This window comes from Microchirus variegatus (assembly GCF_963457635.1).
Source record: "Microchirus variegatus genome assembly, chromosome: 5".
Classification (NCBI taxonomy): Eukaryota; Metazoa; Chordata; class Actinopteri; order Pleuronectiformes; family Soleidae; genus Microchirus; species Microchirus variegatus.
The window spans coordinates 11391979-11418174 of NC_139806.1; the positions used below are offsets into that span (position 1 = coordinate 11391979).

At 39.7% G+C, this 26196-nt stretch overlaps 3 protein-coding genes across 5 annotated transcripts; 1 reads left to right on the plus strand and 2 right to left on the minus strand.

The window, feature by feature from the left end:
• The first annotated feature begins 2095 nt into the window (after positions 1-2095).
• On the plus strand, positions 2096-9746 carry mier1b (mesoderm induction early response 1b, transcriptional regulator). Of its 2 annotated transcripts, none has more exons than XM_083890447.1 (13): positions 2096-2126; positions 3527-3551; positions 4028-4176; positions 4268-4456; positions 4543-4672; positions 4747-4814; positions 5534-5606; positions 5735-5886; positions 6134-6215; positions 6341-6435; positions 6649-6776; positions 7762-7889; positions 8129-9746. In XM_083890447.1, exons 1-13 carry the CDS (start codon positions 2118-2120, stop codon positions 8443-8445), a joined length of 1545 nt encoding a protein of 514 aa, XP_083746573.1. In that variant the 5' UTR covers positions 2096-2117; the 3' UTR covers positions 8446-9746. The 2 variants fall into 2 exon arrangements, with proteins under 2 accessions (XP_083746573.1, XP_083746574.1); XM_083890448.1 differs by having other exon boundaries at positions 6730-6776.
• A 591-nt stretch (positions 9747-10337) lies between these two features.
• Positions 10338-15094, minus strand: LOC310926789 (solute carrier family 35 member D2-like protein; the record flags this gene model as incomplete). Its single annotated transcript, XM_083888976.1, has 12 exons — positions 10338-10404; positions 10485-10567; positions 10670-10748; positions 10831-10898; positions 12081-12173; positions 12272-12374; positions 12460-12528; positions 12610-12681; positions 12767-12834; positions 12924-13010; positions 13131-13164; positions 14862-15094. The coding sequence occupies 12 exons, from the start codon at positions 15092-15094 to the stop codon at positions 10338-10340; spliced, it is 1056 nt and encodes a 351-aa protein (XP_083745102.1).
• Positions 15095-16077: 983 nt separating this feature from the next.
• serbp1b (SERPINE1 mRNA binding protein 1b) lies at positions 16078-26154 on the minus strand. 2 transcript variants are annotated; one of them, XM_083890099.1, is made up of 9 exons: positions 25803-26154; positions 23450-23630; positions 21566-21703; positions 21099-21170; positions 20468-20545; positions 20116-20305; positions 19116-19181; positions 18836-19027; positions 16078-17605 (listed from the first exon to the last, which is right to left on the minus strand). In XM_083890099.1, exons 1-9 carry the CDS (start codon positions 26056-26058, stop codon positions 17546-17548), a joined length of 1233 nt encoding a protein of 410 aa, XP_083746225.1. In that variant the 5' UTR covers positions 26059-26154; the 3' UTR covers positions 16078-17545. The 2 variants fall into 2 exon arrangements, with proteins under 2 accessions (XP_083746225.1, XP_083746224.1); XM_083890098.1 differs by having other exon boundaries at positions 20128-20305; positions 25803-26073.
• Positions 26155-26196: the final 42 nt, after the last annotated feature.

Here is a 26196-nt window from a genome sequence, read left to right on the forward strand (position 1 = left end):
TATTTAGATCATTGTAGCGAAGAAGTTGATAGGAGAAGAAGAAGAATTTAGACATAAAAGGATTCAAAGGATTCAACAGCTTGCAAAGATAACGCTTGTGTTAAAGAAGAAAATGCAAAATACTCTACATTATAAACAGCATTTACAGTATGTACATGCATAAGTTTAGTGCATAGAGTTGATCTCAGAATAGTCATTGCCAATGTCCACAACAACATGGGACATTACACATTTATTGATCCGAGACGACACCAGAGACAGTTCAAAGAATGTAAGTATAGCATTTGATTAGATTTTTTTTGACGTGAAAACAATTTTGAATGCTTGAATTACACAGGGAAGTTTATGTTTCTTATTAGTGTAAACCAAAACCCCCCCACCATGGCACACTTGCTGAAACCACCCAACTGTTAAAACATTTTTTTAGGCATCGTTAATTTAGTGAATTAAGTGCTTGTTTTTGACCAAATCAAAGTATGTGATTTGTTGAAATAGTGATATGTCAGCCAGGGATATTTTGGAGCCTTTATTATTCATAATGGGCTTAAATTGTTCTTTTTGAAAAAAAAGGAGTTTGGAGGTTCTTTCTGGTTAAAAGGAGCTTGAATATATTATGAAGTTCTCTATTATTAAATTAGACTTAAATTAGCTTGGTATTTGTAATAGTAAGTCGTTTTTTAGACCTATTCTGTTGGCTTGAATGTTAGATAATGCCACACTATGGCATTTTATCATTTTACTGAAGACACAATATCAAATATTGTCTGTTTTCAACCCTTTTAACTTGTAATTTTAGCAGCAAATTTTGTCAAGTGCCACAATGAACTGTGCCTCAATCTCTCATCTCTTTTAATTACATTTTTAAATTCTGTATAAACATTTTTAACCGTTTACAATGACTGTAGAGTAGAATAGAATATATATAATAGAATATGTTTATGTTTTGCTATTGTTGTTATTTTATTTTGAAAGGCATGGCCAAAAGGTTTGGCTTCTGGACTAATGAGACTTACCCCAGGGAACCCTTCAGCCAACATCTACGGTTCCAAGACAGAGTTCTCTCACCGAGGAAACTCCAGCTCACTGCAGAGGAAAAGAGAGTGGTGGACTTTAGTGTACAGAACACAAGAACTTAAATATAATGTGTCGGCTCTCGAAGAATATTATTATTTAATCACCAATACAGACAAACTGAAAAGATTCACTTAGGGCATTTGTTAGAAATAGCATCACACAATTATTTACCTCCACAGCTCATTTATGGCATATTTATCTTAAATATGTATGGATTGAATGCAGCTGTAATATTAAACGTAAAAATTACAGTCAAGGTTTCTACCACTACCTCACCTACTATCAAAGTGCACTACACACACCAAATAATGAATTACATCTTTCTTTGTCCATAGGCTGTGCTGTAGAATGCCTGGGCTTGGTGCTGCAGCAACATCACTCCCAATGTTCAGGGAACTTGTGACTGTGAATAAAATTTGAAAAAAGCCAGAAAATTTGGATGAAGTCATTATTATATATATATAACTGTTTACATATCTAGTTGAGATCTAGCAATTGCAAATGATTCCATCAACATTTTCTATTGCTCCACATGCAACTCTTATATTTATTATTATTAGTATTTTGTCTGGAATAAACCTTTAGAACTAAGTAGTTAGCTGAAGGTGTAATTAGGTCGAATAAGCCTTTACTTGTTAGTTATCTAACAATGATCTAATTTTATATACATTATTGATTTTTTTAACATATATATATATATATATATATATATATATATGTATGTATGTATATATATATATATACAACTTTATAAATGACAAAATAATTAAATAATATTTTTGTATACATTTTTATAGTTTTCTTTGTCTTTTTTTCCAAAGTACTGTAAATTAAATAATACTAAAAACAGATAGAAACTACAGTCTCTGGTCATCCAAGTCATTAGGTGGCGCTGTTAAGTTAACGTAAGGCCGCCTGAGACTGCTTTCTTCGGTACTGCAGACACGCAATTACGCTGTGGACGCATCATAACTGCGGGTGGGCGGGGCTCTACATCCGGGAACTGCCGCTGACCCCAGACGCGACCCAACAGGATCGCAAACATGACGGAGGTAAGCCAGAGAAATAAATATTCGATTAAATAAAATTTTGATTTGTTTATTCAATCAAATATGCGCATCGTTTAAGTGCTATAACCCGAATGTACTAAGTTGAGTTACAGCTGCTTGCATAGCTAGATAAAAGCCATTTCGCGGCACCAACATGTTTGGAAAACTTCGGATTTAGCTAACGTTAGCTGTGCTAGCCCTGACGACAGAAAGACGCAGCGTTAGCAGCGCTACTTCGCGGTTTTAGTTTAAGAATACGTAACTATTCGCACTCACGTTTCATATTACACTGGTACGACACGTTCACACGTTATGTTTTGGTCATTATTTTGCAGGCTCTTGATATCAATCGTAACTTAGACGCGGTAGTCAAATGTAATAAGGAGAATTAGCTTGCAACTTCTAATTTGAGTTAGCCAGGAAAGAGCTTAAACACGGCGAGCGCTCGCCTGTTGTGCTACGTAAATGTGAGTGCAGACCGTAAACAACACAGTAGAATAATCATTCACATCATATTGCTGCTGTCTGTGAAATATCTGCGCAGGAAGTGGTCACAGTTCTTCTTTGTTTCTTGTCTTGTTGAACTGCGGTCAGCTCTTTTTTAAATGGCTCAGGGTCGAGCGCGCTTTTTCTCAGCTCCCCTCTTATGTCCTCTTTCCCCTCGTTAAGTTTTATTCCAGTGTTTCCCCTCACTGCTTATATGAGTAGCCGTGTTATAAACACGACAAAACTACCTCAACAATTGTGTCGAGAGCAGATTTGTGCACAGCAGGACTATTTTTTATTTACACGTTCGTTTGTGGGTTCTGATATTTTAATTAGAGCCGCAGCTAACGATTATTTTCCCATTCGACCAATCGAGTAATCTTTTGGTCCATTAAATGTCAGAAAATGTTGACCAGTTTTCCCCACAAACACAAATTATTGAGGTTTAATGATTTATTTGTTTACATGAAGCAAATAAACCAGATACTATGCACTTTTAAGATGCTTAAAATGTTATAGCTCTAATTGTGATAGTATAGCTGTATGTGGTTCTTATGTTTACAACATATTTACGTTTTATTCTTATGTTTATTTGATCTCCTATTTTTCAGTTTTAGCTATTTTTGTTTTATAGTTCGCTATTATAAAATATCTATCTTTCTATCATTTCTGTATAACTTAATATCATATAGGTAAACCAGCCATTTGATGAAGATGTGCAGTATTTTGTCAAAATGATCTTATCTCATTTGTCTTAATGACAGCTTAGACCCAAAATCTGGCAAACAAATAAAGACCCCTTTATTGGTTCCTATTTTATGTGGTGATTAACAGTGTCTAATTGTACATGTGATGACATGTTTGCTTCTGAAGCGGTTCTTAAATTGAATTCTTACTCCCTTTTTTTTGTTTTCCAGCCCTCCCTGGAGAATTCGAGCCCAGGTACATATTGTTCTTACATTTGAAACATGTTCAAATAAATAAATAAAAAATGTTAAGCAAATGCCATAACAGTTTTCTTGTAGTTTGTTTAACTATTTGGGGTTCCACATAATGTTACAAAATTCTCAATAATTATAATTTAAAATCAAGGACATTTGGGGAATGCAGTAAAACACTAAGTCTTGGTGCTTTCTGATAATGCCCAAACATTTTGAATGAAAAGACACTTTAATTGATGGTGTATTCCCTGGATTTGTTCATAACACATGTTCCTTGTCATGTCTTTAATGAACATTAATGACATTTTAATAGTTTAAAGACTGTTTTTCCATTGACTGTATTACACATCTAAAGAGCATCTCTTACTAAGCTCATATAAGTCCATGTGCTCTTACCCAATGAGTATTCTAAGTTTACTGATCATTAGATTGGACACCTTACAGCCTATCTTTAAATTTTGGGCCTACTTTTTCTAGGAGGTTCAGCGGGTAAGGATGACCGTGATTTCGACCCATCGGCAGAAATGCTTGTTCATGACTTTGATGATGAGCGCACCCTGGAGGAAGAGGAACTGATGGAAGCATCGGATGAGACCAACGTCAATGAGATTGAAGATCTTGCACGGGTCCGTTTCAGGTTTTCAGCACGTCCGGGTTTGTCAGCCCCATGTCTTTTTCAGAGTTCATTGAGAAGTGTAATTTTTCCATTTGTAACAGGAGGGAGAGATGCCCATTCACGAGCTGCTGAGTCTGTACGGTTATGGCGGTGGATCGACAGCAGATGAGGACGAAGAGGAGGAAGAAGAGCCCGAGGAGGAAGAGGATGACGACGAGGAGGAGGATGAAGAAGAGGATCTCGACAACGATGAAAGTAGCAGAAGCACTGGCGAGTTGAAGAGGAATGAGGTGCGTTTGTGTTGACAATCGTGTTCTTTTGGAATCGTCATAATTTGTGTCGTGTTGACTCAAATGTTTGTGATCATGTGTTTTAGGGTAAGAGTGTTAAGATCTCTTCAGGACCTGAGTGTGAGACACAGGCAGCCCCTGAACCCCGCACACGCTCGGTCAGGTCCCTCGGCACAGCGGAACTTATTCGTGCTCAGAAGTTAATTTATTTTGAAAGTACGTTCCTCTTCTTTCCTTCTTTATTTCCCTTTTATATTGTATGTTTTGATACACGTTTCATGTATTTTCAGGCAATAATGATGCAGAGGAGGAGTCGGATGAAGATGAGGACTATGTTCCATCAGAGGACTGGAAAAAGGTATGCAAGAGCATCTTGTAATTTATCAGTCTTGAGCATGTGCTGTTACAGAGATAGGATTTTTACAATACTGCAATACGTGACAGCTTTGACATTGTTTGGATAAGAAATGCAAGAGACCGGGTACTGCACTCGTTATAATAACAGCAGAAAAGGCAGATATAGCTTGCGAAACGAGGAATGTGTGGACTGATCACACTACATGACCACATTATCCCCCTTTGTGCAAAGAGTACATTTATGCCACAAAAATAAATTGTAGCAGTAATGAAATGCCACCATATATCACCAGCTGCTGGCGCTTATCGTCAACTCGCGCCTACGTATCCTTCTGTGGTGTCATAGACTTTGGAGCCGCCCACTGCTTTTCCCAGCGAATGAACAGTCGATCAAAACATGTACATGCATATTTTCCTTTACCAAGTCTTTGAGAATTGGGTGGAACCATCTGTGATGCATTTATCGCACTCATCAGAGCTTGTCAGCAAGAAGAGCGAGATGTAGCAATTGGTCTCCGCGAGCGGATTAACAGGGGCACCACGTGAAGGTTTGCCACTCGCCCCCACATTTACGGCCCTGAAAATATACTCTGCAAGATAATATTATATTAGATTGAACTAACCTAAAATAAACCTTAAGGGAACAACCAGACATGTTTAGACCCATGTTAGATTATGTGTCATTGTAACCAGTTTAAACTGTGCATTTATTCCCTACAGGAAATTATGGTGGGTTCAATGTACCAGGCAGAAACCCCTGTTGGCCTGTGTAAATATAAAGAAAATGAAAAAGGTGAGATCGTTGTTCTGTTGATGTTACACAAGATTACACGAGGCAAAGAGATAGTAAACAAAGTATACAGTTGACATAACGTACATACGGATAATGCATTTTCTGCTGTTTGTGAATTTGACCTGCAGTTTATGAAAACGACGACCAGTTATTGTGGAACCCCGAGAGTCTACCTGAAGGCAAAGTAGTGGAGTTTTTGACGGAGGCGTCACGGCGAACAGGAGAGGAGAAGGGAGTGGATGCTATTCCAGAGGGATCTCACATCAAAGACAATGAACAAGTGAGACGAATGCACCTGTAATGTCTGTATATAAGGACATGTTATTCTCATTGTCATGAAATCACCTGAAAAGACCAACATATTAATACTTTATGGGGCTGTTTAATTTAGCAAAAGCCTGGTTGTGCCTTATAGCTTCAGAACAATTAGCAGTGATCAGCGTCGCGATGCAAGTGTTGTCATTGTTGCATTGAGACAGACTGGAGACTTAATATTTTAACATGTATGATTGTCTGTTTCCCTGCAGGCATTATATGAACTAGTAAAATGTGACTTTGACACAGAGGAAGCTTTAAGAAGACTCAGGTTTAATGTTAAAGCAGCCAGAGGTAAGACGACTCACACAGCTTTTCACATTTTCTCATCATGTTTTCACACTTGCATAATGACTGATGTGCTGTTCTTAACCACTATAATACAGATGTTACAGTAACGTTTATGTTATTTGTAACAGAGGAGCTGTCTGTCTGGACTGAGGAGGAATGTAGAAACTTTGAACAAGGACTAAAAGCTTATGGGAAAGATTTTCATTTAATACAGGCCAATAAGGTAAGACGATCAGCTCATTCAGATGAATATTGTTAACATTAAAGAATCTCGATGTGTTTGCTAGTGGCCATTTAAAACTTGATGCACGTTTAGACTCATCTTTATTTTACTATTCTTCTATGACTTTTGTCAATTTTTTGAAGTTGTGTTGAGTCATATCGTCAGATGATGGTAATAATGGTCATTTCATGTCTGCTGAATTAAATCTTTCAGGTGAGAACTAGGTCTGTAGGAGAATGTGTGGCCTTTTATTACATGTGGAAGAAGTCTGAGCGTTATGATTTCTTTGCACAGCAAACCAGACTTGGGAAAAGGAAATACAACCTTCACCCCGGTGTCACGTAAGTTTGATTGATTTTTATATTTTTATATGTACAGTTGTGAAAGATGTCTATTGTTAATGTGAAAACAATTGAACTCCTGTTTTGTGTTGGTGGACTGCTAAAGAAAATGAAGGGAACACTTCAATCACCACTGTGTCACTTTGTACGAGTTTGAATTCGGCCTTAAATGGGTTGGTGATTTTGGTTTTTATTGATGGATATTTATATGGCTTTATATTGTTGTCATAAAAATATTAAGCAAAGGTCTTTCGTTTAAATATGTAATTCATCACATTTTTGTGTGTGTGATTTAAGGGTTCCCTTATTTTTTTTTTTGTTGAACAGAATAGTTATATTTGTTGTTTGTAATTTCCCAGTTGAGTTTTACTAACACCATAACAGACTCATTTAATTTATGACATAAGTAAACCAGTTCTGTTCAGATATGCAGGTTTTTCTATAATTATAAGATTATGTTCAGTGCTGTCTAATATAATTACATCTTATGTCAGTGGATAAAGTAAAACTATTTGTATTCATATTGTGTCATAATTTATGATTAAAAGAACCTTGTTTAAGTAAACTAGCCACAGGGATGTAGCAGTAGTGAGGCCACAATTAAATCTTTAAAAATTTTTTTACGAAAAAGTCGTAGTTTCAGGTTTTGTCACGAAGGCTTTTTTTGTATTATTATTATTATTATTATTATTGATAACCCCTAACCCCGAAGTGAGAGCAGTCAGCTACTCTGTTCTCACTCTAAGTTCATGTTACTCTTCACTTAGACGCGTCTTCAGGTCATGAAAATGGACACCGATCAGTATTCAGCAGTACCGACGTAATTTAGTTTGTTCCAATACGTGCCGTTTCCTACCCTAACTGTAACGAACACCAATTTCACAGCGTACGTTGAAACGAGACACTCGTACAGCGTGACGCTTCCCGTATCACCGCATCAGGGGTTTGAGGTGATGTGTAACAGTCTGTGTCCTGCCATCATCAGAGACTACATGGACAGATTACTGGACGAGACAGAGAGCGCCACATCCAGCCGAGCAGCGTCGCCTCCTCCCACTACGTCCAGCAGCAGCGCCAGTCACTCAGAGAGGGAGGACAGCAGCAGTCAGAATGGTGAGCTGACGAGTGCTTTTAGAATGACACGCAAAGTTTTGAGACTTTAAAAGCTGCACAACCAATATGTAAAAAATAAAAATAGACAGTCTTCCAGGTTCCTCTTAAAGCCAAACAGGAAATGAGAATACCTTGAATATTCACTGGGATTCTCTATAAACGGCAAAGTTGTAACTGTAGTTTTTCATGCTACAGATTTTGTCATTTGTGGGACCTCAGTTTTCATCCCTCTTTTACAGGTATTGGAGGTCATAACCCAAGCAACCCAGGGGATGGCGCTCCGTTGCCCCCAGTAAATCAAGTCAAAGTTGAGTCGGCTCAGTCCAACGGTCCCTCCGTCCCTGTAGCAGAACCTCCTCCAGTTTCAGACAACAACTCCAACGGCTGCAGCCAACCCACAGCGCAGAGCCACGACAGAAACGGTTCTCTGGAGCCGCCGCTCGACCACAGAGAGACGGCGGTGACACACAGCGACAGGCCGGCCAAGGTGTGCAGGACGGAGGCCGAGCCTTTGGGCCAAAGTGAGGTGGAACCATCTAGAACTCCAGAGAACTGAAGGAGCCAGAGCCTGATGGTGTTCACTAATAAACGCTTATATGGGGTGGACTAAAATGTCCCTATGTCGGGCTGAAGAGCCCCTTTGCCCTGTGAGCGCAGCATCTCCTGAGAGCGAAGACTCACTCTAATGAGGTCAAAGGTTTGAAGAACGCAGCCGGTCGTCCAGAAGGGACAGCGTCTGTCCCTGTCACCCTAACCCATCCGTACACTGACTGTCTGCAAAGCTCATCCCAAAGTTCCACAGCTCCATTACAAGTACGAAACATCTCGTCTCTCATAGTTCCTATGATCTTATTCCCTTTTTCTGGAGACTTGCCAAGAATTTCCTTTTTTTCTATTTGTTCTCAATGGAAAAACAAATATATCAGCAGTGATATTTTTTTACACAAATAAATATTTATATTTTTTAAACAAAGGAAATCTATAATGGGTAATTACTGTTCAAGCCATTTGAGCATTTGATGAATCTGATGACACTTTTTAAGAAAAACAAAAACAATAACAATGTGCTCAAGTTATTGTCTTAAAGAGGCAATACAGGACAGATAGGCTGGTGCTGTCGCTGGCTCACTTTAGTTGCACTTTGTACGTTTTTCTCATGGTTGGTCGATCAGGAGTTTGTGACGAAAACCCAGCAGACTCGACATTCTCACTCCTTCATTTGTGAGCCGGCTCTGGCCCTGTATCATGGCTGTTAGTCTATGATGAATAAACCCATGGGTTTGTCTCCCTCAGCAGGTTTGTTTGTGTAAAGGAGCTGACATCAGTGATGTCCTGTATTATAATTCACGTAGAAGATCGCTGTATTTTTGGATTTTCATAGTCAGTGCTTTGCTCGCTTTGACGCTTTGTTTCTACTAGACAGAACGTTCATGGTTTTTAATGTAAAGTTTGTATAGATTTCTTACCTTGAGCAGTTGGTACATTTTTTTAAACGTAACTGTATGTTTATCTCTGTATTTTCTGGTCTTCCTCGTTGGCTTCGCTTATTTGTTGAGAAACTTTTTTTTTCCCTTTTTGCTTTTGCCTGAGATGGATGTAATAAAGTAGCCATTCCTCTTTCCCTCTCTGTTTGGCAGCACTTGTCATTCCTGTGTGACCCTTGCTCAGTCTTGTTGCAGAGCCTCTTCTGTGCATTAAAGAGACAAAAACAAAGTGTTGCTGCTTCGTTTCAACCAGTGTCCACTGTGTCTCCACAGTGAGTGGCTTCAGAGCAGTGAAAGACACCACGTTGTTTTGAAGCTCAACTCTTTTTACTTTGTACTCCTCAACATTCACACATTCAAGATACGTTTGTCTCCGATAATGTTGATCCATGTAGTTCTTCTCTCTCTTTTTAATCTCTGTTCTCTGTAAATGACGACATGAATAAAAATGAAGTATATTCCGAGACTGGCTATGAATGGAATAACATTGGCTATATTTAATAAATGTATTACTGAAGTTGCCATATTGTCGAGTCTTAATTCAGACTCTTGGTATCGTTTGGTTACACACACAAAAAAAAAAGCACTTAGTGACCAATCAAATAAGTTTTTAAAGCTATTTTATGCTAAAAGTGCTGCTTTAAATATGTAAAAAAAAAAGACCACAAAGAAGTTAGAGTGAAAGATATAAAAATATGTATTCATTTCTCAGATGTAAACGATTATAAAAGATTGTATGAGACAATATAAAATCATTTAAACAATTAAGGCACTTGATCACAATTGTAAGAAAGCTAAAATTAGTGTTTGTTTCATTATTAAAAATAGTGACAGGGTTGAGGATGTTCTTCTTAGGCGCAGAGTCGGAACTTCGATATTTACGCCTTTTCTGTTAAAATCAGCACAGGAAACAAACATGTTTAATCTGTACTCAAGTTAATATTATTATTATTTTGGTATTATTTTAACGCGTCTTACTTGTGTGCTCATGTGTGAACGTGATATAGGAGTACACCAGACTCCCAGCAATGCTGTGGAGGAGGGAGGGGAGGATTACATAATCTGATACCAGACAGAAAACAATTAAATTAAAGAGTCTCTCTTTACTTACCTGATGTTTAGACCAACGAAGTTAGTCCATGTAAAGATGTAATCTCCACCAAACACCATCCCGATATAGGTCACGACAACATTCTGCATCAATCGCACACACACACACAGAGACAGAATTTAGTTACATTCATGTGGCTGCATGCCCCTGAGGAGCCGGTGCAGTGTTTGTTTGAAATGACCCACCTTAATGCAGCCGATGATGGAGGTGGTGAGCGCTGAGTTGTACTGTGTGCACAGCATGATGGAGTACATGAGAACAAAGCTGTGCCACAGGTAAAAACAAGAAGAGTCAGACACTGATCGGTGTGGGATAACATAAAAAAAAAAAAACTGAGCTGAGTTACCCCATGACACAGGAGAGGACAAACTGGAGGAGGAACAAGTGATCAGACCAACCAGGATACTCCCAGCCCTGCAAAGCAGATCGTTATATTCAAAATACACTCACCTGCCACTTTATTAGCGACACCTGTTCTACTACATGTCTCATCAGCCAATCACAAGGCAGGAACTCAAACCAAGCATCAGAACAGTTTTTGTGCAACTTATTGTAACATTAATGCTTGTTTATTATAATGTGATATTGTATAAAACATCACTCCAAAACAAGTCCCTACACTAAAAATACATCACATCACATACTAAATTATACTAATAGTCTAGGCTCTAGATCTAGAAGCATTTTTTGGTACAAGTAAACCTGATTTTATGGCTGCCTTATTGTCCATTGGTATACTTTATTTGCATTTCAGGAGTGTCCCTTGATTCATAAAATGCCAAATGTACATTATTATGCTATTTGACTACTGTCATTATATTAATCATTTCTGGCATAATCATTGGGCATAAAAAAAAACATGATAAACACGGTGTCTATACCAAGGAAAATGACTTATGAATATGAACATTAGTAACCACAATTGACAAATCTTATTTTCAACTATAACTAATTAACAATTAAAGCATTTCCTTTAATGTATGAATTGATTTTTCAATATACATTTGGCATTTTGCACATTTTTATAATCCTTAACCTTTGAACTATTAATTAAGGGACACTCCTGACTCCTGGATTGCACATGAATGGTGTAAGGCACATGTGTCAAACTGAAGGCCCACCACGTCATTTTATGTGGCCCGCGAGTGATTAATTGGTCTTAAAAATCTGTGTTAAAATAGGTCTATGCTGCTTTAAGGCGTGTGTTGACCATAAACACCCACAAAGTGACGGCATCCTGCCACTAGATCGCAGTGTATCATTGTGTATGAATCATGAGACGAGTGAAATTAAAAAAGTAATAAATACAGAAAGTTATTTATCAATATGTTACGCAGTAGTTACCTTTATTTTACATTATATTTGGTTACATTTAGTAAAAAAAAATTGTGTATTGCAGTTACATCTGGCCCTTTGAGGTTAACTATTATGCTGATGTTGCCCTCAGTGAAAATGAGTTTGACACCCCTGGCACTGTAAGGTAAAATAATAGTGCCTGTCCAGAATTGACATTTAGGCAGCCGTTTTGTTTCTGCTTGAGAACAGGCCATGTCAAATACCTCAATTATGTATATGTTAAAAAAAAATCTGTCTCACCTTTTCCAAATCCCCAGAATAGTAAGCGTATGCCATGGTGGGTAAAATCATGATCAGAGCGTTGTAGTAGAGAAGACCGTATTTGCCCAGCTCCTGTGGAAACAGCAGTACATGATGATGATGATGATGATGATGATGATGATGATGATGATGATGATGATGATGATGAAGCGTCAGGCGGCGCTGCTCACCCTTGAGTCGAGCTTCTTCTTCACGTACGCTCCGTTGGCTGCTGTCAGCACGTTGTTCAGCATGATGAAAATGTATCCTTCGAGGTCAAAGGCTAAATCAGCGCTACACAACACACACACAAAAACAAGATGAGCGACAACGACAAACACACAACTTCCTGCCCAGTGTGGTTGTACGTCGCCGTTACCTGGCGGCGATAAAGGCGCCAAAGATCATCGTGAACACGGTTGCTTTAATAGACGTGGAGAAGGTCTTTCTGTGGACAAAATAAACGCTCGGTTTATTTAAATCATTACATGTGACAACGTGTTTTTGGGTAAAATGGAGTTTAACTCACTTCAGCAGGAGTCCCTCAAACAACATGGTGAGAAGAATACTGAACCTCCTCAGAACTGTAAACATAGGTAAACTAGAAAAGACATTTTTATTTTATTTTTTAATTATAATTATATATGATAATAATATAATAGTTGATATTAAAAATCGTCTCTCACTTGAGTCGCTGCGTCCCAAACAGTCCTGATATTTGATTCCCGACATACAGCAAAGGCAGCGGGAACATCTGAAGAGGAGATGAACGTGAAAGGTTATCATTTTAAATATGAGGAAATACATTCTGAGGGAATCATATTTAACCATTCACTTCCCCACCTTGCGTGGTATACTCAGATCCATGTCTGGAAACGAGATGATGCCCAACATCTTCCCCGTCCTCAGGACTACAACTGTGGCCAGCATCTGAGGAGAGGAGAGGAGAGGAGAGGAGAGGAGAGGAGAGGAGAGGAGAGGAGAGGAGAGGAAACACTGGAGCGTTTCAGCGTTTCTTTAAGTCCACAGACAGGAAGTATTTCCACTTACCTGACCAATTCCTACACATGTTGACGATGGAAATCTGTGTAGACAATGAGGGAAAATTACCGTGTGCAAATACGTATTACTTAGTAGACGACATGGTTCTATATTCCTCATTTTAACTCATACACACTCACACACAGACAGTGTAACATCAATGCAACCAAATCCACCGTTACACCGTTTTCTAGGGCTGTGTATTGGCAAGAATCTGTTGTGTGTCTGTTAGAAAATAACTTGAAAAGTAGCGGACAGATTTGGATGAAATATTCAGGAAATGTCTGCAACAGGACCAGGAACAAGTGATTACATTTTGGGTGTGATCCATAGAATTGATGAATCTTGTTTGGATTTAGAATAATTGAGGTTGTTGTTTACTTTTAGTTATTATTGCTTTGTTTAATGTGGTGTGTTTTCACTTATTCCCTGGTTATTTATGACGCTGAGATTGTTTTTTTTTTCTTATTTTTGTTTTGTTTTGTTTTTGTTTCATTGATAGAGTTGTCTTGCTTTTGTTTTATGATATACTGAGATTTCATTAGTGTTTGTTTTAATTGTTGTCGCTTCCTGTGAGGACCCCAGGAAGACTAGCGACCACTTTGTGGATGCTAATGGGGATCCAAATAAAGAGTAAAGATGCTATCACTATTTTTATAATTAATTTGTAGGCACTGAGCTGCCTTGGCGGAGGTCTGCGCTCTCCGAGTGCTTTTCTAGTTTTAACTGCAATGTATGCACTTTGGAGTGAAACATCTGTATTGGCAACGTGACACAGGGAACAGAGCACATACAAAGGACACAATGCATATATAAAATACAATGATGATGATGATTAACGAGATCATGTGACCTAATGTTTAAAAACAGACTGATGGGACGAATGACTATAAATAATCCATTTGATCAGAGGCAAACTTTGTTGACACAAGTCTTAAAGTCTGAGAGATGAGAGGATGCTGAGGGGTCTCCCAGGGTGACCTTTGCCCTCTGAGTGGCTCCTACAATAACTTAATATGTCCTAGGCTGTTGTTGTTGTTCACAAGGCTGAGGTTTCCAAACCAACGCATCACTGGGAAAGTTAAAAGTGACTCAATAAAAGACGAATGAGAAAATTTAAAAAATAACAGTCAAGAAGCATCTCTTTAGTTTTGGAGACATTAAGACGCAGGGAGTCCTCAGCATTTAAGGTCAAAGACAGATTCTTAAACAAATAATATTTACCTCTTGATACAGTGACGCAGCATTCAATTTTGCAAATATTTCAAAAATATTTATATTTTCTCTGATTTAATCTGCGCCCGTGTTGTACTATGTTCTGGTTAAACACTGTTTTCAATATAAATATTTGCACAGTTTTTGCCTTGTCTTGTGTAATAATATTCTTTATCTTTCATGTGTCACCATGACACAGCACATTTTTCAATAATCTAAACTATGCAACTCTTTTCAAAAAAGTCGACCTGACATGGACACACCTTCTGCACACTGTCAAAACACACAATCAGGATTATGTAAACTCACTCAAAACAATGAACTGCATATTCTACACAGTCTGAATAATGTACTGCACATATACAGTTTACTTGTTTACTCTACTTACGATAATAACACAACACCAGTGAAGAAGCAACACTGTTCTTACAAGTTTATACACTGAGAAAAGTAAAGTTATATATACTTGAGGTGGTCGCATTAAAGTAAATAAAACGAGCTGTTGCTTGCACTTTGCACCTTTACCTGTAGCTGGTGAGGACGCTTTTGTTCACAACGACGATGAGGAACGAGCTGATTCCGTACATCGCCGCCGCCAAGAGTTTGGTGAAAAGGGCAGAGGACGCGTCAGCTTCTCTGGAGCTTTCCTCCGCTGACAGCGCTCTGTCCTCGGCTCCATGGCGACGTTTCTGCAGCTGAGCCATCGAGCTTTCTGCCAAGCTTCCAAACGGAGGTCTTCGCGTCCTGCTGCTGCGCATGCGCACAAAGAGTCAACGACACACGGAAAGAGCAGTCGGCGAAGGCGGAAATGCAAAGGCGTGATTTATCTTGATACACATACACTCTACGATACTACCATTTCGACAATTTCTGGTTGTTTTGAGTTCTAATTACCATACAAAGTAATGCATTTCAATTACTTTTATGTATTTCCACAATATTCACACACACTGAAACAACGAGTCTAAAAACTCACCAAGGAAACGACAGCACAAGTTCACAAATTACTTTTTACGTATTTTACCGTTAATGTACGTCTCAGAGATGTCGGTGTATTAACAACACGTAGGCTATTAGCTTTTTACTATTAACAACAGTAAATCCCACCTCCATTAAAGTAGTAATATTTCTGTAATTTTTACACAAATATGGCTGAATTCAGCTCCATTATCCATGAAGCAGATTTTTTGGGGGGCAATTTCATAAAATAAAATGAATAAGTTCAACCATAGTACAATTTAAGTCAAGCTTGAATATCATTAAACTAATAATGATAACTACAAAAGAACATGAATGTAGCACAGCACTAGATATTGTCATCGAGTGATTGTGAGTTTCAAACTCAGAAGTGTGGACAGGTTTAACTCATGTACGCCACCTCCAGTCCAAACCCTTCTGGAACAATCAGTGTGGCCCTGAAATCAGTACATCAGCGTGTGGAAATCAACGAAGAGTCATCAGCATATTTGTTTACACCTTTAAAAATCACACTTTTGATTTTAAATACCCCCAACAGCCACTGGCAGAGTACATGTAACACCTCCAAATCAATTTATTAGAACAGGGATGTTTGCAGAGAAAGTTTTACGTCATGTGGTTCAACAAAGTCCTACAAAGAAAACCGCTCCAGCCGTCTGTGTCAGTGCATCACAGCACATGTAAAGCTTATAATTCACTCCTAATGTCTTCAGTGTAATCCCCAACCCACCCCCCACCCCCCACACCCACCGCCCCTGTCCCAAATGTAAATTCTACCCTTTCATAAGCGCTCACTGGAAACACTGACACAGGTGGCTAAAAGCAACATTACCTTACATTACATTCTGTAGCTTGTGATTGCTCCACAATGACTACCGGCATTTTTTTTTCAGACAAATTATGCATGGGTGCTGCTGCACTGATAAAATACTTAAAAAAAAAAATACAATAAAAACAATAAAACAGCAATTATGATTCACAGAAGGGGAAGTAAACAACTCTTAAGAGGACTGGTGCAGATATAACCGAGTGCTTTGAGATCTGAAAGATATCACAGATTCTCTAAGGGCTAGATATGTCCATGGTCTACCGATTATTCTCACCGCGGTTTCAACAATCACTTCTCAAAAGACAGAAGGAACTGCATCAGGTGAGAACTTGCCGTCTACCATTTGAGGGGGAAAAAAATTGCAAGTTCATAGCAGAGGAACACTTAAATCCTAAGTAACTAGCTGTCAAATTCATACATTCATCCTCACACGTTCACTTGCACGCACGCAAACACACGATCCTACCTAAACACAGCCATACTCAACAAGAAAATACAATATTCGCTTAGTGGTCCTTAAGTTACAAGTAGTACAGTCTTTATGACCTAGCAGGACCAGCCTAAAGATATACACTGGGCCCCAGGAAACCCTGAAAACTGAACTGAAAAAAATGGTAGCACATCTGGATCAGGGAATAGAAAGCATTACTAACCACTGGTCCACCAAAAAAAAGGCAAGCTATCAAAAACAAAAAAAACATAAGAGGCATTTACTTTCACTGCACAACAAGCAGAAAAATACCAAGCGTAAGTACTAAGCCTCTTTGCTGAGTTTCCCATCCTGAATTTGTGACTTGCAAAACGGATGGGTCGTCAGGATCGGACTAATTACACTTCAAATGGGTGTTAAGCCATATTTCAGATATCTAGTACAAGATTCCTATGTAGTGAAATACTACCACATCAGTGTGTATTACTGGAAAACAAAAGCTCCAGTAGAAAGTCTTTTTTTTTTAAAGATGACCCCATAATACTGCACTGAAGTCAAAGTGAAAAAAACATAACAAAAGCTTCAGGGGAAGAGATAACACACACTTCAACCTAATTCGCAGAAATGCATCAATTCAAGCAGCACAAAAAATATCAATGGAGTATGCATAATCTCTGAAAAAAAGTATGAAAACATCCCTGCTTTCATGTTCCTAAATACAAAACTTCAGTGTAACAAGAGGTCCTTTTTCTCTGCCATTTTTGTCTTTTCTTCTCCTTTAAAACAGGTAAAATTTAAGTCCTCTGTTGGTGCGGGTAGTATGGGATGACAGTCTCTCTTTTTTTTTTTTTTTGTCATTAAAATCTTTTTTTTTGTTTTCTTATATACTTGGAAGATGTGGTAAGCATGCAAGCCTCGTAGAGGAGGGGCCCGGAGGGGGCTGATGGGTGGGCTGGTGGTGGAAATGAGCCTTCAGGCCAGAGCTGGGAAAGCTTCAGGATCATCCACGTTAGGGACTGACGCTCCACTCACCTGGAGGAGAAACACAGGACACAGAAACATGGTTAACTGACCAATGGATCACACTGTGATCCACAGCTTCACAGGAACATTCAGGGTCATCTTATGGTTTTTATGACCTGCATTATGAAGAAGAAGAAGAAATTTCATGTCACAGCGGCAGGAAAATACACAACAAGAAAGCCGCTGCATCGGTGACGTGCGACATAACAATAAACATAATAAAATTATATACATATATATATATAAATAAATACAAATATATATACACATATCTATACATATACACACACAAATATATATATATACACATACGTACATACATATATACATACGTACATACATCTATACAAATAAAATATATAATATAATTATTAAGTGACAGAATTGATACATTTTGGAGTCATTAACCCTTCTGTCGTTGCTAACAGTCGCATACTTTTCATTACTGTAACTCCTGGACTGTTTGTGACATCTCGCAAATGTAAAAACTATGGACTGGCGTGGACACTAAGTCGCTCTATGTCAGCTGAGATTGGCAAAGCGCGCCCCCCACGACCCGCACATAGAGGATAAAGTGGAAGATGGATGGATGGAAGTATACCAGAATGCAGAGAAACAGCTTGAGTTTCTCTGCTTTGTGCTCATATACTTGTCATTACAGTCGCTCTCAGGACTTCCGCGGAACAACCGTCCAATCACAGACAAGTTTCACACATTTGTGACGTCAGGGTCAAACTGTACCGCACCTGTTTAACGGTTGAATAACTGCCGGATATTAAAGTGAAAATTATCTTGGAATAATAATGATTTTTTTTTTTTTACAATTTTACAGCCATAAAATCTAAATAAATCTGCCTGAAGGTCATAAGAGGGTTAAAGGACACCTTTCTCCCATGATCTCATGACCTGTAAGTTTCACATCACATTTTGCAGTGCAAAAACATTTTCTTCCTGTTGTCTTCTGATTGGTTGAGCCAGATAATGATAAATGTTTACAACACTGCATTTAAACTCATCGCATAACTATGCCCTGTTACGACACACATCTACATCATCACTGTTATGAGGTCAGTCTGTGAGTTTTCCATGACAGAGCATGTGCTCGGTGTTGTTATTTCAGGGCCTCTGTGATCCACCACAGGTTTTCCATGTCAGTGATTTTACAGCCAGTGTTTAGTCAGTGAGCTAAATCTAGAACGAGAGACACTAAACCCTTGTTGTCGTAGCATTTATTGTTACCTTTTCAGAGCGTCCTCCCCCGCGTGCCGTCCGGCTGCCTCCCCCACCGCGGCCTCCCCTGCCTCCACGTGCTCCCCCGCGCCCACGGCCAGGGCGGCCCAAGTCTCCGAAGTTGATCTCCAACTGAGATGTGATGTCATTGGCTGGTTTGCGGAAATGGTGGTCGGCGGACTCATCGGTAGGGCCGTGCGGCTGAGAACAGAAGATGGACACAGATATGTTCAATTATGTTCATCATGTGCGCTTTCATGGACGGTGTGAATGAAAGAGCTGCCGGCACCTTTTGGAGCACCAAGTTGGGGTCTGCTTCCGTTTCTGGGGCGTCAATCAAAGCACCAACAGGCCTCTGAAAGTTAGACACAGGAAGTATTAACACAGAAGTGTTGAGCCCCCATTGGAAAAATGTAGAAATGGAAGATATAGAACTGCAGTTGAAGATAGATAAGTGTCAGCATAACATTAGCAATGGGCAGTGTAATCGATTAATCGATTACTAAATTAATCGTCAACTGTTTTGATAATCAATGAATCGGTTTGAAGCTTTTTTTCATGATTAAAACAAGATTTCTGATTGTTTTAGCTTCTTGAATGTGAATATTTTCTGGTTTCATTTCCCCATAAGAAATCATTAAAACTGAATCATTTTGGTTTGTGAACAAAACAAGACATTCAACAAGATCATCATTTCCAGGTTTGACAAACACTGATCAACATTTTTTTTTAGCACTTTCTGACATTTTATGGACCAAACGATTAATCGTGAATATAATCAACAGATTAAACGATTATGAATATAATCGTTAGTTGCAGCTCTAGTGTAATGTAAAAAAGATTGCGAGTGAGAACTAAAGGAAGACACTCCTCCATTGTCTTTTGATTTTGTACTTCCAGGTCGGAGGTCAATGACGTCAAACCCAAAGTACATACGTTATATTGCTATATATATATATATATATATATACATATTTAATATAAGACATAGGTACTTCATGTACTTCAGTGACACAGATCTGATTTCTGTTTTCATGTCAAATCCAGACTAAAAAAGAGCCGCCAAATTTAAACACGGGTCCTTTTTTAGTCCAATCAGTTAAATCAGATTTCTGTCAAGCACAGAAGCCTCAAAGTGCACAAAAGAGCATCAGTTTCCAAAAGTTCATCTTCCCTTTTTTGTCATTGTGGTCCAATCCAAATGTGAATGATAATAATAAAAATGGGTGTAAACAAAGTGACAATAATAGCATTGAGTAAAGTGTTCTGTTGGGCATTAGAAGACAAACCTCTGCACTCACATCTTCACTCTTGGACTTGTGCAGCACGTATCCTTTCTTCCACTGGCTGTCGGCTCCCTCGTTGGGTTTACGGATGTTGAACTCCACCTTGGTGCGTGCCTTGTCCTGCATGGCCTTCCACTCGTCCAGGGTCATTTCTTTGGGGCCTTCGGTTTTCACTTCTTCGACCTCGTTCTCCCTGGAAAGCCAGCGCGCAGCAACAAAGCAAACGTAAACTTCAACCTGCAGATCCCTCTTAGCCCTACGCCTGCTCTCTAATCCCAACAGCATTGTGTACTGTAGCTTCACACAGTTCGTGTTAACCTCTAAATATCACTTTGGACAGGAGATGGATACTCACTTATTCTCAGAGCCAGCAGGTGCATTTTCCTCTCCCTCTGTGGTCGTTTCAGGAGCAGGAGTCTGTTCACTGGCCTCGCTGGGAACAAAGACATCAGGACACCTTGTCAGGGAGTTGCACCACCTCAGCTTAAATCTCACACAGGGAGTCTTATTTCCAGATAAACATATGGTGCTTTCACCTAAAAACAAACTCTCTGGGCAAGCAGCACCTTTCTAAACAGCCTCTAGATCTTTTTTTCTTTCTGCATTTCCAGAAACCACCAATATAGAATGTGCAGTAGACTTAGCGCAACTATAATTGGAACTGATCCCTAATCAATATCTCAGTGATGTCACAGATCCACGTTCCATACCCTGATGTTTTTACACATAGACCAGACTGATTGGATGCTGCCAGAGAAATACAGTACTGCACCCAAGCCACCATTAGATGTGCTGATTTAGCAAAGCTATAATGACCATACAGTAGACTCATTTCTCAATCACTTTATTGGAACACATCCAGAAAATACGGGAAAGCGGGGTCAGGTTGCGTGAATGGATGAAACGGTGAAAACTGGCTTGCTTTAGTGTGAATATCAGATGTGAACAGAGCTCTGATAATCTGTCGTCTCTCTGAGAGAACTTACCTCACTTCATCCTTCACGTTGCCCCAGTTGTGCGAGCCACTGCCACTGCGCTTCTCCTCGCTTTTCTGATTGCTGCAGCAAGAACACACACACACACACACTGATGTATAACACTACTAAAACACTTGTGCCCACAATGGGAGCAACTCTGAAAAACAGCAACAATCCACTAACATGTAGTGAAAAGTAGGTTAGTGTACAAGACCTTGGGGGGAAAAGTTTATTTTTTATATTGAGAAACATGTGAGGTGCCATTTAGGGCAAACTGGTGCTCAAACTAAGGTGCAATTATAGTATGAGTAAACTCAGTGAGTCTTAATTTATAAATCAAAACAAAGCATCGCTCAGTTTTAGAGACTCTGGGCCATAAAAAAATATATATCTCAACAATGTGTCTTTGAATAACAGTCAATTCTATTTTGGGACTCACTGGGCTGCTAAGGCCTCTCACTTCAGGACTGACTCACGATTTGTCACTGCCGCTGTGCCTCTCGAAATCTCGCTTCCCACGGGATTCAAAGTCTCCTCTGCCCATGCCCCGTCCTCTTCCACCACGCCCACCCCGGCCGCCACCACGCCCTCGCGGGGGCCGGTCTCCAGAAGGCCTGATGGAAAAAAAAGAAGAAAAAAAACTCAGTCAACCTTGGTATTAACCCAATCATGTGTGTGCAAATAATAATCTAATTTCTGACCATGTGATTTGGTTTTAGCCTGCACTACAATTATATACACACAACATCCTCCCTCATGTAGGGCCCTATGATTTCCGTGTTAACGGAATCGCGGACGGAATCGCGGAATTGGCCAATAAAAACGGAATCTAATGTTAAACGCAGAATTTCGCGGAAATTGACATAATGTGACTGAAATGCTGTCATCGTGAGGAGAAGGAACGTTTGTCTGGAGAAATTTTCCGGGGAACGCTCATTCGTGGCACCACCCGTGCATCTCGTCACAAACACTCACCCGGTCAGGGTTTCCCCCAGTGCGTGTTGCTTGTTTATTTACTTAATCTACACTTTTTTTTTCTACACCGCGGAACAAGTGCACTGCGCCCGCATGTAACCGGCGAGCGTCCCCTTGTCCAGGTGCCGATTGAAACTCAGTCACATACGCCATTATTACGGTTATATTGTTATTGTCAATAAAGATGTTATATTTAGGAATGCACCGATAATTCGGCGGCCGAAACACGGCGAGTAAACTGTGGAACATCACCTGTTAAATGCTGGAAAGTCTCTGCGCAAAAGTGAAACTTATGAACTCCCCGCGACTTTCACTTCACAGCAGAGAACATTCTCTCTCTTTGAACAGTTAACTAAAGAAATCGGCTCATCTGATGCATCTGTTATTCCCTTAATTGCAGAGTTGTAGGGGTAATATTGCGTGTAGAGAAATGATCCAGTCGGATACGGAGAAGCGGACGGAGCAGGAGAACAGTACAGCGCAGGGGCGGTGCGCAGAAATCCGTCTGCACCAGATGAGGGGGCACTACCACTTATTTATGTTAATTATTTTACTTTTAAATGTGACCAGCATTGCATGGCTTGTTTTAAGATTCACTGGCATTTACTTAATTAGGATTTAACTTAAGTCAAAACAATTGAACAATTGAGAAGTCAGTGGATTCAAGAAGAAAGTTGCATTTCAGTGGACATTTTATTCACTGACACAAATAGGACACATTCTATGGTGGTAAAGTAAGTATAAAAGGTAAAAAAACAGAATAAAAAAAAATAAAACGGAAAAAACGGAATTCTAAAAAATTAAAACGGAAAAAACGGAATTTGGAAAAAAATAAAACGGAATTTGGAAAAAAATAAAACGGATTTCATAGGGCCCTACTCATGCGAAACAAGGAAACAAATACCATATATATAAATATATAATGGGTTACTGAGTGGCATCACACTCCTGCCGCTGATCCAAGTGCTAGGGAATGCTAAATAGAGCTATTTTAAACCCTCCTTATCAAATTCACAACCTGTTAACTCTCTCCTCCTAAATCCTGTAGCATTCACCACATGCAGCAATCAACGATGAGTAAAGAGTGGTAGAAAGAAGAAGGAGATTCAATGGATTTACTTCCAAAAAAAACACATTAGGCTCAAAGGGCTTCAGACATGGAGGGAGATAATACTGGTCTAACATTTCTGTGATGGAGGAAGCTGAACTTGGGGGTAACTTAAAGCATACAACATGTTACACGTGGCACTCTTGTTTGAAGTCGAGGTATGATATTGCGATTAAGTGAGCTGAGATGATATCAGTAGCTGCAAACAGCTGCCAGACAGTCGCGTGATTGTCAGCACAATTAAACAAGATCGTCATCCTTCATCACAGATACGCACTTGTCTACGGAGAATTCTCCACCTCCCTCAGGCTTGTCCTCGGCAGGCTTCTCGAAGCGGCGCTCTCGAGGAGGTCTCCTGTCCGGCCTCTTGTCTGCAGATCGCCCTTCGCCCTGCCCGCCCTGGTGCTGGGAACCAGGCTGGCCCTGCTGGTCCGGTCGCCGACCCACTCGCCTGATTCCTGCGTATCAAAAGAGCAGGAAAATCTAGTAATTCTACTGCCATTTTAATCGTTACTGTTGACACCGTTTGCTGGAAAAGGATGTTATTTAAGAACGAATCGTCACCTCCTCTCAGCGGCTTTAACACCGGCTACTGCTTCACACTTGATTCACAGTGGGGTTGTTGTTTTTCTTCATAAATCCAGTTCTACTGTAATCAAACTATTCAAAATGAGGAGCTTTCAAAAGAGTCGTTTGTAAACCACGTTTTGGTGAAGCCATAAATAATATGTATATTTTCTAGTGCAGTGACAAAGGGTCAAAAGGGCAAGACTGGTCCATCAGTCACTGCTTTTCCTTCCATACACTTGTATTCGAAATGACAGGAAATAAATGTGAAAGACTGTTTTGTACTTTTGACGTTAAAAACATTGCATTTTGATGGCGCTTTTACGTTACGCTGCTTTTACATAAGGGACAACACAACAGCATCACATGAAAGATAAGTGTGTGTATCTATCTATATATATTTTAACCACTTCTTCATGTCTGATAACATCAAAAATATTGCGTAACTACTGATCTCACTGCAGTACAGTAGTTTTATAGCTTTGCCGACTGATGACACAAGCCATTTAAAAAAAAAAAAACAATAGGCTTCAACTGTGTAATAGATATATTCTACCCTCAACATTACACAGTGTAAGTTTAAGTGCCGTTGTCAGAGTTCCTAAACATTTTCCATTTCAAAATTCCATACTTTTCCAGACTCAAATTTCCCGACTTCTCTGAGGATTTTTCAGTCAATATTAAACATCTGAATACCAATTGTTAGATGCTTATTATGTAAATAAATGATTTAAAAATCCTTCACTCGAAAACTTGCATCGACCCATGACACTGTGGCGGCCGACAATAGGTGGCTGGCTCGACGACACGTATGGAAATAATAAATAAATGAGAATCACAGTCAGTAACAGTAACCATGGTAACACGACACCATTCTACAGCCAGATGGTTTCATATCATCTACAGGTAGGCTATGTTGTGTTAGGAACTTGTTTTGATTTCTATATATTAATATATTTAAAAGATGCCATATGTAAGAATGTGGCCAAAAACGGTTACTACATTCAAATTCAAAATACAGAGGTCTTTAGGGTTTCTTTTTCTGACATAACTGGCAACCTGTGGTTGTTTGGCAGCTGAGACTGACTGTAATGATTGGTAGATGGCAGTAGGTGGCGCCACATGCCAAAACATGATTTCAAAACATTAACATGATTTGCAGTCTGCAAAATATTTTTTTTAATGCAAATATTTTGTCTGTACTGTTGTTGTTGGTGAGTTCAGTTTGTTATATGAACATTATTCCTGAGTCTCTGTGACATAATAGGAGGATTTTATGGCCAGTTGCTTTAGATTTATTACATAATGCACCTTTAATTTTAGAAAGTGAGATAATAGCCTGAAACAACACAAACATTTTCCATACTTATCTAGACCCGGAAATTAATCAAATTAAATTCCATACTTGTCCATGCTGAGTAGGAACCCTGTGTTGTGACTGTTTGTTTACATTTTGACAGGATGATATTTGGGACTTTTTGGATCATATATTTTTCCTATAATCCTTTAATCATATAATTTTTTTCCCCAATATTTGATCTAGAGATTTTATTAGTATCAGCTCTTCTGTGACTAAGAGTAAAATAGGATAGAAATGACTAAAATGAACCTTTCAATTAAAGGTTAACGGAATAATGAAATAAGTGCCTAATAAGTGAACAATGTGCACAGGTATGTGTGCAGGTGAAAGCCCGTGGAGCTGCTGAAGCATCACCATCATCACCATCAAACGGCAGCAACAACATTACACCTTCCTAACTGGATGATCGTGGAAACATTTCTGCGACACAACACTGGCTCGTTTACACCTGAGCGTGACTGTGTCTCCCCTGCGCTGCTGCTGCTGCGAACACCTGCTCAGGCTGCTAACTGTCCGTCTCTCCTCCGTGTGTGAGGAGCATCCTCCGGTGTCCTCTAATAACAACAGGACAGGGTCCATGTTGACCTCACGCTGCGTTTGTTGAGCTAACTGCTAACAGACAGAAGCTGCACATAGTTCATGTGAAACAGAGGGGGAAATGAACGAGAGCGAGAGAAAAGGCGGGTTGTAAACAGCGTCTTACCCTCTTTCTTCAGGGGGACTGGAGGCTGCGACTCCTCCTTCTTGTCCAGCAGCGGGTTCTTCCTGTCCTTCTGTGACTCCTTCTTCGGCTGCTTGGCGGCTTGAGCCGCGGTCTTGGTGGAGCCAGCGGCGGCCCCCTCCTTCTTCTTGTTCTCGGCGGCTTTCAGGATCTCGAACGGGTCCGACTCATCGTCCAATAACTGGTCGAACCGGTTGGTTACGACGCAGCCGAAGCCTTCCTGTAGGTGTCCGGGCATGATGGCGCCCCTTCAGCGGGATTCACCTCCGATTCTACGAGGCTTGATGCGAACTGAATCGCTGGATGCTGCCACAAGATGGCTGGGAGAGTTGCACCTTCTCTTCCGGCGCAAACACCATCATCCGGGACATCGAGA